The 14204-nt window shown below is 39.2% G+C and overlaps 1 protein-coding gene across 1 annotated transcript; it reads left to right on the top strand.

The window, feature by feature from the left end:
- Positions 1–8110: 8110 nt before the first annotated feature.
- Positions 8111–13600, top strand: LOC115806744 (NXPE family member 3-like). The gene is made up of 7 exons (XM_030767608.1): positions 8111–8122; positions 8892–9263; positions 10008–10423; positions 10521–10591; positions 11014–11217; positions 11602–11942; positions 13406–13600. Exons 1-7 carry the CDS (start codon positions 8111–8113, stop codon positions 13598–13600), a joined length of 1611 nt encoding a protein of 536 aa, XP_030623468.1.
- Positions 13601–14204: the final 604 nt, after the last annotated feature.

The following is a 14204-nucleotide window of genomic DNA, read 5'->3' as shown; positions in this document are numbered from 1 at the left end:
CATCTTCTCCATGAAAAACAACTCCCAACTACAGCTAATCCAGTATAAGGTCATGCACAGAACACACATCACCAACCATAGAATGCACCTCATGGGCTTCACCAATACAGATATCTGTCCACAATGCACCCTCAACACAACAGATTGTTATTATCACTCTTTCTGGCAATGCACACCAACCCAAAATTTCTGGCAAGCCATAACAGTTGAACTCTCCAAATTTCTGGGTCACAGCATTCCACTGTCCCCGTCCTTTTGCCTTCTAGGAGATCTCACACCCATCAGTCATATTCACAAATACCACAAGATCATACAAAAAAACAATACTCCTAAACTGGAAATACAGGCACAGACTTTCAATATCACAATGGCTTAATCTGTTAACAGACGACCTCTCAATGGACCGAATCACAGCTAAAAACAATAAACAGACCAAAGAATCCAGTAATACCTGAGAACCCATCCTTGTAGCTCTAAACTTTCCAACAAATTGACCCCCCTGCCTTCCCTTCCTACTTTTTTTTCTTACTTTCTCTCTCCCCCTTCTTCCTTCTTTTCCCTTTTTCGTTTAAATGTTATCTAAATGTTATCTCTCTGCTTCATTACTATCACTATATTATCATTATTATTATTATGATTATTATTATTACTACTACTATTATTACTACTACTATTATTATTATTACTGATTTTTCCTACTAGTATTACTGTCACTGCTATCACTTATGGTTACTCAATGTTACCTATACCGATGATGATGATGATGATGATGATGATGATGATGATGATGATTATTGTTGTTGTTGTTGTTGTTGCTGTTATTGTTATTACTGATGACTGAAGATTCTTCTTCTTCTCCTTCTTCTTCCTCCTCTTCTTCTTCTCCTTCTTCTTCTTTTCCCCCTACTTCTCCAACTGGAACATAATGGCTCTGTGACAGGATCAATGTGATGTTTTGTTCTATGTTATGTGTCCCATTTGTGTGTGTATGTATGTCTGTATGTATCAACAATTAAAAAAAAAGAGAGAGATGGGGTGGGGTGGGTGTAGGCTGGTTCTCATGATGTGATGGGGGTAGCATGGACTATGGGCCATCAGTGTGTGTGAAAGGCAACCTCTCAAACCTAGTGTAACAGGTGTTGAGGTCATCAGCAAGTCCAGGGGATGGGGTGACTGCAAGGCTTTTCTTATCGTAATTTGTGATTGTCCCGAGTGTGTTCCAGACTGCTGCAGAATCGCTGGTGCTTGAATCATGCTCCAGCCTGGCTTTGTATTCCTCCTTGGCAGATTTGATGGCTTTCTTGAGGTTCTGTCTAGCCAGCCTGAATGTGTCCATATCACCTTCCCTGTATGCTTGTTCTTTTTGACGCTAGAAGTCTCTAAGCTGTTTGGAGAACCAGGGCTTTTGGTTACTGTACCTAATGATGGTTTTGGTTGGGAGGCAGGCATGCTCACAGAAGTTGATGTATGAACATACAGTGTCAGCAAGTAAGTAGTTGTTGTACCCAGGGCCTCTCAGAGACTCCCAGTCAGTGGATTTCATGCAATCCTGAAGCATGTCAATTGCTTCTGGAGTCCATCTCCTTACTGTGATCCTGGTTGGTTTAGCCCTCTTCAACTGCTGTCCGTATGTAGGAACCATCTGCATTATGCAGTGATCTGAGTGACCAAGCGGTGCGCGGATGGAGTGGTATGCACGTTTTATGGTGGAGTAAAAGTGATCCAGTATATTACCCTCGCACATGGTGCACGTCACCAGCTGATTGTAGCTCGACAGTTCTTGCGAGAGACTACAGGAGTTGAAATCACCCATGACAAGAACTACTGAGTTTAGTCTGGAATTTTCCACCGAGGAAATTTACTCAGCCAGCAAGTGTTGTGCTTCTCGAACGGGGGCTTGCGGGGGGATGTAAACACCCACAAGGATAACAGATGAGAATTCTCTCGGAGAGAATAGGGCACTGGCTCGCCGACCCCTGTAGCGCCGGACCTTTTGCTTGGCCTGTCCAGTTGTCTGTGGGGAGTATGCAAACACAAATGACCTCCGATGGACTCAAAAAGGACAGAGGAGAAACAATTGGCAATAAGTCCCTTATATTTTGCAGCGTATTCTGATTGTAGCTGTACCGCATGTTGTAGAAAAAAAAAAAGTAATTGAACACACAAAAAACACTCAAAAAACTATGGTAGAGGGAGCACTGAAACACCATGGCTACGACTTCGGAAGGCGGCGAGCTGTGTGAGTTGTGTTTTAAAACAGTTAATGTCTATCTAATTTATGAAAATTTACAAACTTGGCTACTACTTTCTGTACTGATGGTATTGTTTGTTTTACCTGGCCTGGGGCCTATACAACGAAGCACATTCAATATAACCAGGATATCTTTTCGTTAGCTGGCTTGACAACCCTAGCAACTGCAAGTGGCCTGGGAACACAACAAATGCATCACGTAGCTATGTCAGACCAACAGCCACCTTGCGAATTGTACGGATGACCGTGTTCTTGCTTGTGCTCTCTGCACCACCCACAGCATACATAAAAGTGCCTGTTGCAAAAAGACGCAAGGCAATGCATACAGTCTGCAGAACTGTTAGCTCGCGACTTCGACGTGTCACTCTGGCAACATACGGCTCAAGGAGCCAACAAAAATAAGCAATTCCCTCTGCAGAGAATCGATATCTTTCATTTAGATGCTTGTCTGGGAAAGCCAAAGGGTTTTGTCTATCTGTGAAAACTCTAGCCATCCTGAAACCCTCTCACCATCTGCACACCAAGGGTTTTTGTTTTTGTTGTTTATTTGTTTTGTTTTTCTTTAAGGTATTTTATTATTTTTGAATAACACAAGTACAAAAGGGAACACATAGTATAAAAAGAAGAAAGAAGAAAAAAATATACATTTTAACAGTATAGTTTAGGCTGGGGGTTATAAGAATCTATATAAAATTTTTCAATAGAGTACAAGCTGTTACAGTTTTAATTGCTTTTTGTTTTGGAGAGTGCTGAATTGAATAGATGTATTGTTTGAACTCTTTGCTAAACGCAATAAAGTTTCTTACCTGTAAATTTACATGAATGGATATGAAATTTGGCCGTTATAATACTAAGGTTAATCATGTAATCCACACACCGAGGTCCACGTGATCTTCCAAGAACGTTTTGATCCGTTGTGTCGAACGCAACCTGCTCCGGAGCTGTTTAGGTCTGCAGCATAAGGTAACATGGCATGTATCCCGGTAAAAAGTAAATCACTGTCGTGCCACTGAAAACTCAGGATTAATCCTGAAGTTACCTCTCTAACCCACAAAATCGTGCTTCGTAGTTAAGTCCCCTGCTGTCTGCAACGGGTTGCGTCTCCTTTCTTGCGGCATCGATTGGATTGTTGATATTATCGATTTGTTGTGAATGTTTATCATCATTTTAATGTTTTTTGACACTCTGTTGCTCTTTATTCTTTATTAGTTAATGTTCACAGTGCTTTTTCTGTGTACGTAGCCTACCTGTTCCTCCTGTGTCTATGTAGTATTACCATAATTGTGAGATATGCCTCACAGAGTTGAACTTTGTGCTCTTCCTTATCTAGCGGTGATAGGCAAGATAAATTACAAGAGCTATCGCTAACATGTGATTGTCTGGAAGCTGGAACAAGTCTCTGAGGAGAAGGACGAGAAATGTCGTCATGTCTTAATATGTTCATAAACCATTGTTCAACTTTGTGCCAAAAAAAAAAAAGAAATATAAAGGAAACAGTAGGATTTCACAGCGTGGCGATGTGAGGTGTGGTTAACTATCGACACTTTTTTAATGATGACAACATGTGACTATTTGCAAGATGAAACTAGAAACTAGAGGAGGATGAAGGTCGTTTTTATTTGACGGCGGATGAGTATATGGTACATGCACTCATTAAGGGCAAGTCTTAGTGTAAAGGTCATTTAGGGCGTAGACCTATACGCGAAGAGAGGACATTGTCACAGCAATACAATAAGTTCTAACGTCAGAAGAAATGATACAGTGCACTATAGGTCTACTACAAAAGGGATTCGCGGATTAACCAGTCATAGCATATCAAAAGAACATGGGCTGTGTTATTTTGTCTTCATGGATTTATACATAGGAATAGGAACAGGAATATTTCGTTTACTAGCCCCGGCGGACTACTAGGGACCCCGAAATAGGCCTGCAAGATAAATCTGCTTCTAAGCTCAGAATAAATCAGTTCTTCCCTCTACAAATCGTTAAATTTCCATCTTAAACGAAACCCTCCTTTTCCGTTCTAACCAACAGTTAAAAAGGCACTAGGTATGAGTAGCCTAGCACTTGTCTAGGCCAACCACAAGACATGGATAGTTTTCAGAACAATGAAAACAAATTAGTGAAATTTATTTTTCAGGTACATGGATTATACACTAATCGTCATATTGCATTGGAAGTTTCATTGCGTCGGACATCAACTTGAGTCATATGCAGATTCTGGGTGTTCTTCCATCCAAAAGGAGTTTAAACGTTCACGTTTTTTCTGTTGTTTGCATCCACATTGTGTGGTGTTATATAGCATAATCTCACTGTAACATAGCCGTATTTTATAGCAGCTGTTGTACGTGTAATTTGTGTGAAGATAAAAGCTCAGGTTTTGTTATCAGTATTATCAAAACTGAACAAGAATGGATTTGTCATACATTGTTTCAGTTTGAAAATAGGCTCCTCTCAGTGAAAATGCAATACGGTATCAGCCGTTTTCAGCGCTGCTGAAACCTCCATAAAACATTGTGAATGATGAGGGTTGTCTGCTCCGTAAATAAATAAATACAACCAAAAATGGTCAAAAGTATGTCAGCAATATTGCCAACCTAAAATTATAAATAAATAGATTAAATTAGATTGGGCTAAACTAATCAAATCGAATCCAATCTAAATAAAATAAAACAAAATGCCTTCGACGTACAACAAACATATTAAAACACATATGACAAACGTCAAATATGTTTCAAATATATATTTAAAAGTATTGAAATCCTCAGTCACAGCTATTTGGTAAATTATCAAATTTTTCCGGAAAGCCCTGGCGCGCGAGGAAGTTCACCGTATTCTCTCTCCAGATCCCTCAACGACTAATGTTACGCTCCTGGCCAACTTGTGGGAGTCGTTACGCCATCAACTGGGAGACAGTGTCCGGCAGGTTTTCCAAACATTGCCAAGTGACAACTGTAGGTACTCTTGTGGACGCCCAGTGAATCCGGACGCACCGCTACCAGGATACGAGCCCAAAGAAGTCTCCACACAGCGGTGGCGTTTTTTTCCGCTGCGCGACCCGAGCTCCTGCTACTGTATTATTACAAGTTATTGTACTGGATTCTTTTTGGTGTTGATATATGTGGAAAGTGAAACTACAGCTTCCAGTCTGTCACGATGGAAATGTTCCTGGTAGCAATTAACCTTAAAAGGTAGCCTACGTTAAGATTGGTTATTCAAATAAAGCCTAATTCTGACCAAGGTCATGTGCAGATTAAAGATTGCGGAGTTCAATGTGTAGCAGTACTTTGATTTCCATGTTAAATACATTTACCAATGGGAAAATAGAACGATTGTATTTAAATAGAATATTTTGTACTTTTGCCATAAATGATGAAATCCATTAAACAGCAGGGAAAAGGCTAATTGCAGCGCAGTACTGTACTAAAGAAAACATTTATCATTCAGAAAAAGGGAAATTGCTTTAAAATTTTACAATCCATTTTTCTATACAAAAAAAAAATGCGCCCAGGCCTACGTATTAATTACAGTAGGAAGCCCACTATAAGACTGTTGAAAATTCAGACAACTTGTCTGTACTAGAACGTTTGCTGAAATGTACTCTTTAAGGACAATAAATATTTCAGTGTCCAATTAATTTAGAGAAATATAGGCATCATAGATAATGTTGCGACCGATTTGGGCGCTTGAGTCAAAATAGGGCCCAGCTGTATCGGCTACCTGGTCTTTGCCCTTATTAACAGATGCAAACAATAAGATGTGGCTATACTTACCTGGCACCGTATGTGACAAAGTAGGCTTAATTCAGTGAGAATTTCTAGGGGTTAGCAGGCTTCAATAAACTACACGTTCTTATTCGGCTTCAACCGATGTCACTCCTAGATCAGTCAGTTTAGGCTTTCTCCATTCCGCGAGTCTGGCACGTAAATAAAGCATGGCAAACACGATTTATTGCCTCACCAGCGACCGTGTACTCAGTTTACAAGGATAAATCGATAATTATGCAGAAATATGAAAAACTGAGAACCCCTGTAAGGGCTAAAAGTAATGCGGTCAACGAAGCCTATACGAAAACGTGTTGAAAGAAACAGCACACGGTTTTAGGCCTATTTCTTGAACTCTAGCTACGATATCGGCAAGCACTAAATATTCCCCTAAAATTGGAACCTCGGCAATTAACACTACAGATAGCTTATCAATCAGCGATATTTAATCAGTAGCCTAGCAGCAAACAAAAATAAAATGAATAAATAAAGATAATAATTTACTGCACTTTATATATTTTATTTTATTTTATACTTCATTACTCTGACTTAGACCTATTCATTTTCTCTACAGACAGATCCCACTGATTGGCATCTTGGCAACAGGGAAATATATCGCAGTTTAGGCTACAGCCTCATAAATCAATTGTTAGTTCATATAACAGTTCATCTCCTGGCCGAGGTGCTCTCAGAAAGTAGAGAGTGTGCCACATCCACAGCCGCAGCCTTCTCTCTTCCATTTCATATGTTTTTATCGCGTATTTTAGAGCTACAATTACGTCACATAGGCCAACCTCAAAAAAAACATGTAATGTGGAACCACGGACACCACAAGCTAAGTCACCTGTTCAGTCATTTACTACTTGATAGGACCTATTCCCTTCTTACGCATCTCTGCTGCAAAGACAGCTGTGTTCTATTACGCCTGCAGCTGTTGAAAAAAAATTATGCTCAGCAGTAACGAAGTTGCTTTAGAAACGGAAAATGTCATTTAATTCATGAGATAGATCATCATAGCTCTTCAGCAGGTTTATGTCTGCACACCCCTTTGTTGTTTAATAAGCACATAGTGGAGGAGGTGATATATTATTACAAAAGTAAGTTCACCATTTCAGGAAAATACTGAGGTGCTTGTCAGAGTCTGCGTCGAAAATAAAACGTTACAACTGCGTTGAAACGGTCTGCTATTGCTTTAAACACATCTTCGGTTTGCGGTAGTTTTTTTCGGGAGCAATATCGAGTCATTGCTTTCTATTTGATTGCTCTTCGCAGCCCATGCCGGCGCCCTATGTCATATCTGCGTTTTACTTACGTGTTTCTTTCCGCATCTTTCATGTGAGCGCCTCAGTTTGGGTTGAGAGAGCCTGAGTTGATTATTCTGTAGTTTATCCGTATGGGTGTAGCCTGAACAGGAATGTCTGGTTTAGTGAAGCCAAGGAGAGGAAAATGCTATATAGTTTCATTTCTTTGCGTAGAATTAAAAGACGCATAAAGCATCTTGACATGTATGTGTCATTTAGTTAATGTTTAGTTAATGATTTTACAAAGCATTGTGGGAAATACGACGCTAGGAAAGCGCAGGTAGGGATACATTTCGGATACAGCCAAAAAATGCTGTTAAACGAAAAGAAAGACTTTTTTGTCAGGAAATAGATACACAGGTTTTTATCTGATATTTTTTGTTGGGGCACTTGCTCTCCATGCATCATATTTGAACGGAATTTGCAAACTGTTTTTTCTTCCCTTTGAGTATTGTATTACACCGCTCTTAGACTACACGTCGTCTGTCAAGCAACATCCTGGACTTCCTGCACAGCGATCAAAATAATGAGTTAAAGAAAAAAAATAAAATGTATTCTCCAGGTACGTGCATTATTAAGTAAACATTGTATGGAATTTAACGTTTCATGGTGCTGACCGTGTGATATAGCAGTTTATAGCATTTGTGGGACAAGTATGTTTGTATAAACATAAAGACACTTGTTACTGTTATCAGTAATTGAACTGAACGATAATGTATTTCTCATACATTGTTTCAGTTCGCAGGCAAGGACAGCTTTTCCGGATTGTTCTTATACTTGCATGCATTGTGACCATGTTGTTTATGGTGAGTTAATATGCTTCAAAGCAAAGATGAAACAAATCAGATATTGGAGCATAATTGTTCATTAAAGTTATTCATTAAAATGTTTGTTAAAATTATTGTCTGCAACACTAAACAAATTATTTACTGTAATAAAACTGTGCGAATGAGCAAGATGTTCAGTAACCTTTCATGTTTAGTAGAGGCTAAAAAAACACCCCGTTTCATGCACAGTCTAACAAGTCACATTTTGTTTGGGCAGTCAGACTTTTCCAGCTGTATAATTATCGGCTGTGTGTGTACATGCCAACTTTGACTTCTTCAAAATCTTAAACTGGTCATCTGTTCAAACAGGTTTTGTGAAAGACATTCATTCTGAACATTCTGACACTTTAGAATCCTACAAAAGTAACAGAAATGTGTGCTGAAAACAATAAGACTTGGCAGTTACTCTCACTGTGACTGACACATAGAATGTAATAGAATCCAGCAAACACACCTCAAGAGGGCGAGGTTATCCGGTCATAACTGACTAAACAAAGCAATAGTGCTTATGAGTATCATTCTTTTACTGAGGGGCATGTCCCACAAATATACAGTAATAACTGCTGAGAAATTTTGATATCACAGTTTAAACCCACATAACCCATATATTCATTCAGCTGTTAGCAAAGTGAAGTGATATGTCTTTTTGCCAATTTTCCATGTTCTGTCCTATATATTTTTTGGGGGGGGGGGGGTGTTTTCAGAAACATAAATGAATTGAGAGAAAGTTGTTAATGTCCTATTCCAGGTTGTGTGGTACATAGGTGAAGGCAAACAGTGCAAAACATTCTCCCTCCCCAGTCCATTAAACTCACATCACAATGGGAAATATGTCAGTACTGAGTCTACACCTTCTGAAACTGCTGACACTGGATTCAGCCCTGAAGAATGGGCCAGAATGCTGAAGGCTCTGGACTGGCCAACTCCAGATCAGCCCATCACAGACATAGCCATGACCACATGCCCAGCTTGCTCCACATTCTCCATCCTGGGACAGAAAGAGAAGTACAGAGTGGGAGATGAATTGTATGTCCATATAGTAGCAAAAGACCATAATAATACCGCAAAACGATATGGAGGTGACTTTTTTCTGACAAAGCTTTATTCATCTAAGCTTAAGGTACATTTAAAAAATTCAGAATGTTTATTGAGACTAAATATTGCTTTGATTTTTTTTTAAGGTTTGTTCTCTGACTTACATATACCTTGAAATGTGGTTCTAGTCATACCAGTCAGTCAAAAGAAAACATAAAATATTTGATATAATTAATGCCAGACTTTTGAATGAGTAATTTGGAAACAACTTTTGCAGTTATTGTATTTGTGCTACAGCATTAATCTGGTGAGGTAGATCTGTGCCCCATCAATACAAGATCTATTTACAGAACAACGTGTGTGAGTATTAGACTGTGGCAGTATGTTTTTTGGGGGGCTCAGGTGGGAATATCCCATCCTTTACCTGTTTCATGTAAAATAAAAGTAGAATGTATTCAGTCAAAATCCAACTTTTACAGATGTGGAAGCAAAAGAAATGGAAAAGTGAGACTCCACATGAATAAGAGATGTGCACTATCCATATGCATTGTATATTTATATCAGTGCATGATTATTTGCAGTTTGAAAAGATATTTGTTTTATATCTTTTGAAATAAATATTAAATGATGTTCTTTTCTGTGACTGCAGCATCTATCATTATGAGTGCAGTTAAGCTGATTAGTAGGAACTAGCATCTTGTGAGGAAGTGTATGTTGCTGACTCAATATGTGTGTAGCTGATTTCATCCACATTTCATTTCATTTTGCAATTAGTCATTGCCATAGTCATTAGTCATTCTGAAGTATCATCTTTTGGATTTTGTTCAAGGCCAGTGTTTTTGGGGAAGTTTTGGATCATCGGAACGGGTCCTATTTGGCACGTCTTCTTCTTCCATGGGTGGGCAAAGCCCAAGTTGCCGTACGTTTGGTCCATTCTAGTGAGGCAATACAAGTCTTCAAAAAGTACCTGAATTCTGATGTTGTGCGACATTTTTACTGGGGTCATTTTGAGGGCACTGGACCCAATGGAACAAGGATTAAAGAGACTGTGTCCTGTAATCTGAAATGGGGCCAAGCTGATGGCTGGAAGACAGGAAACTGCTGCTGCGATTATCGGGATCCACGGACAGGAGACGAGTGGCAGTGTGAGACACCGCCGACACTTCCCTGTGATGCATGGGTGTATCACGAAAGGGGTGGATTTAAAAATCCCCTGACTTCTTTTGAGCAGGAACTCTTAGCTAGGTCAGAATGAGAAGGTTTTGAAACTTAATGAAGTAAGCTAAATAAGTACAATGTGCTAGGTGGAAGTTGACATGAATTGTTTTATTCTCTGGCACAGGACGCTGACAAACCAAGGCATTAAAGGAGATAATCGCATCTTGAATGTTCTTCCTTCCACTGCAAATATTGGTATGTTTATTAATTCCTTTCTAGGTCTTGTCACTGAGGTCATCCATATTAGGGGATAGAGATGTATTTTGATGGTGGCATACTCTTGTATGTTAATGGCTGTTACAGCTCCACCCACAAACATATGTATTGGAAAAGAACAATCATGCATATATTTATATTTTTCAAATTCTTATTTATTTTGAGAAAGAGTGTTTTGGGGTCTGTGGGCCAAACTGAAATTTACTCTCACTGATATCAAGACAGTATAATAACCTAATTTCCAAACAGCTGTTCACAAATTTGGATCATCAATCTTAGGTATATGTCAATATATAGCAGTGGCAAAAGGGTATCATCACAATTGAACATCACCACACCTTACTAACAACTTCTCAAAATTTGCTTTGTTCTTTCTGTCTTCATGAAACAATGTTGCCCAGGTGCAACAGAGAAATGCCAGCCTGGAATGCCAACTCCAGTTCCCGCCGGATTCTATTTGAAAGACGTCTGGACATCTCGTGTGTGTAACATTCGTCATTTCAAGCCCAAAGACATGGAGAAGTGTCTGAGCAATAAACTAATTTATCTGATGGGAGATTCCACCCTAAGGCAGTGGTTTGAGTACTTCACAAAAAAAGTTCCATGTAAGGCATCCAGTTTCAACTTCATCTCTTTGCAGTGCCTATTTAAGTTTTTAAAGGTATATCGTTTGTACAATTTTGATGTATCCTTAAAGTTTCTCATGCTCTAGATACTACTAAATACAAAGATATTACTACTCTTGAACAATTATGGGTGGCTCAGTCTGATTCTTTACTTCTATCTTGGGAACTGAGTCACCTTGTAGCGCAGTTCAAGTGTGACCAAAATTGTACAGTGCAGTGCTATTAGTTCTGAGGGCGATAAAGATCACCTCTAATGCAGCTAACCTTGACATGAAGTACAGGTGTAAATAACTCAGTATAGAGGCAGGATGAGCCCTGATGGCTCTAATTCAAGATTAATGTTTCTCTTTTCATCTCTTCTAGCCTTGAAACAAATCAACATGCACAAAAACAGTAAAACTGGCCCTCGTATGGCTGTTAGCATGGACAATAACATTATAATCCGGTGGAGATCTCATGGTCTACCTCTGAGTTTCCTAAAGATGCCAGTTGTAGATCTACATTACATAAGCAATCAGATTGATGACTTAGCCGGCGGGCCACACACTGTCATCGTTTTTGACATCTTTGCACATCTTGTTTTTCATCCACTGACCTTCTACGCCCACCGAGTATTAAAAATACGCCAGGCTGTTTTGGCACTGCTGAACAGGGCGCCTCAAACAAAAGTGATTATTAAGTCCGGCAACACGGGTGGATCAAAGGTAGGCTGGTGTTTAATTCAGACCACTGACTAATGAGAATATTACATATTGATTGTGTATGCATATGTGTGTGTGTGTGTGTGTGTATATATATTTATATGTGAGTGTGCGTGTGTACATGTGTATATATACAGATGTTGGACAAAATAATGGAAACGCCTTGTTAAATAACGTTTATTATTTAATATCGAGTTGGTCCTCCTTTGGCGGCAATAACAGCTTCAATACGTCGGGGAATAGATTCATACAACTTTTGGACAGTGTCTGAGGGAATTTTAATCCATTCCTGAAACAAAAACTGTTCCAGCTCTTTCAGAGATGACGGTGGAGGGAAGTGGCTCCTTACTTGCGGCACCAAAATATACCAGAGATTTTCAAATATGTTAAGATCTGGTGGTTGTGGTGGCCAATCCAAGTGTTCAACTTCACAGTTGTGCGCTTTCATTCCAGTCTTTAATGATTCCAGCAGTGTGAATTTGTCCATTATCATCTTGAAAGATGGCACCACCTTTTGGAAAGAGTGTTTGGACCATTGGGTGAGTTCGGTCACCCAAAATTGACAAATACTCTTTAGAGGTAACCCTGCCATGCAGTGCTAACCAAGGACCAAGAGAATTACACGATATTGCAGCCCAAACCATCACAGAACTGCCTCCATGCTAAATGGTTGGGGTCAGGTATTCAGAATCAAGGGCTTCTTTTGACTTCCTCCATACATAAATTAGTCCTGAACAAGGAAAAAGCGTGAAGGATGAATCGTTAGAGAAGATGACATTCTTCCACTGGTCCATTGTCCACTTCTGATGGTCTTTGCACCATTTTAGGCGCTTTTCGAATATTGATGGGAGAAAGAAAAGGTTTGGCAATTTCAGCCCTTCCATGGTATTCAGCTGCATTGAACTCTCAGCGAACCGTTTTGGTTGATACTAGGTTAGCAAGATATTGGTTTAGCTATGCAGTCACTTTAGTAGCTGTGGTCCTGTGATTTTTTGACATGATGTGTTTTAGTGCTCTGCGGTCACGTTCACAGAGTTTTGGCTTCCGTCCAGAGTTACGCTTGCCAGAACTAGTTTTCCCTGGTTTTTTGTATGCCATCATGACTTTTTGTTACTGAAGCGCCAGCCATTTGCCCTTTTTGGAAGTCTGAAAGGTCACACATTTTGACTTGTACTAATACGCGGACCTCTGCAGAAAGAAAAATCTTGAGTAATACATAAAGCACAGGAGGTCTGCAGTGCATATACATAAGATTTACATATCACTGAGAATCGTGTTATCGTCTAAACGTCAGCAAATTTATAGGTCTTTAAATACCGTTATTTTGTCCAACCCCTGTATATGTGTGTGTGTGTGTGTGTGTGTGTGTGTTATAGGAAAACCCACAGAAATGTAATAGTGCATTTCTATTTGTGACAAATATTTCTAAGAAACATCAAAGTAATTGTGTTTCTGTTTTGTGGCAGGACATATATGCAAATGACTGGTACTACATCCAGCTGAATATAATTATGAGGGAAGCATTCAGAGACCTACCTGTGATCTACATGGATGTTTTTCAGATGACCTCCTGCCATTATGCCAGAGAGAATATACATCCACCAGCTGTTATTATTGCTAATGAAATTGACATATTTCTTTCCTTTGTCTGTCCCATTTGAAGATACTGTCGGTGCAAACTCTGAACAATATTTCTGAAACCTGCATATAAAATAGGATGCCCTCTGCAAAACTACTGAAAAGTTATCTGGTTACCAAGGGCCTGGACTACGAATTAGGATTTGTGTGTCAGTTAGGTAACTTCAGGATTAATCCTGAGTTTTCAGTGTCACGACAGTGGTTCACTTTTTACCTGGGTACATCGCCATAGTAACCTATGCTACACACTTAACCTGCTCTGGAGCAGGTTATGTTCGAGACAACAGATCAAAACGTATAAAAGCACCGCCTTCTGACCAATCAATTCTCTTGGAAAATGGCGTCCTCATTCTTGGAAGATCACATGGACCTCGGTGCACAGATTACATGATTATCATTACAATGGACAAATTTCATATCCATTAATGTAAATTTACAGGTATGAAACCATGCTTTACTGCATTTAGCAAAGAGTTCAAATAATACATATATTCAATTCAGCACTCTCCAAAAAGCAAATGGTAACAGCATGTAATACATTAAAATTTTTTTATATAGATCCTTATTTCCCCCTTGCATTAAACTATAAAAAAAATCTGTAAATCTAATAAATAATGAATATAAATC

Source organism: Chanos chanos, chromosome 3, assembly GCF_902362185.1.
Source record: "Chanos chanos chromosome 3, fChaCha1.1, whole genome shotgun sequence".
Lineage (NCBI taxonomy): Eukaryota > Metazoa > Chordata > Actinopteri > Gonorynchiformes > Chanidae > Chanos > Chanos chanos.
This window is presented reverse-complemented; position numbering and strand designations above follow the sequence as displayed.

What these genes read in the sequence shown, in the direction of transcription:
- LOC115806744 (XM_030767608.1), top strand. An exon ending in TTTATTCATCTAAGCTTAAG is followed by an intron (nt 9,264 to 10,007) that starts GTACATTTAAAA and finishes ATTTTGTTCAAG; the next exon opens with GCCAGTGTTTTTGGGGAAGT. An exon ending in TCCTTCCACTGCAAATATTG is followed by an intron (nt 10,592 to 11,013) that starts GTATGTTTATTA and finishes AATGTTGCCCAG; the next exon opens with GTGCAACAGAGAAATGCCAG.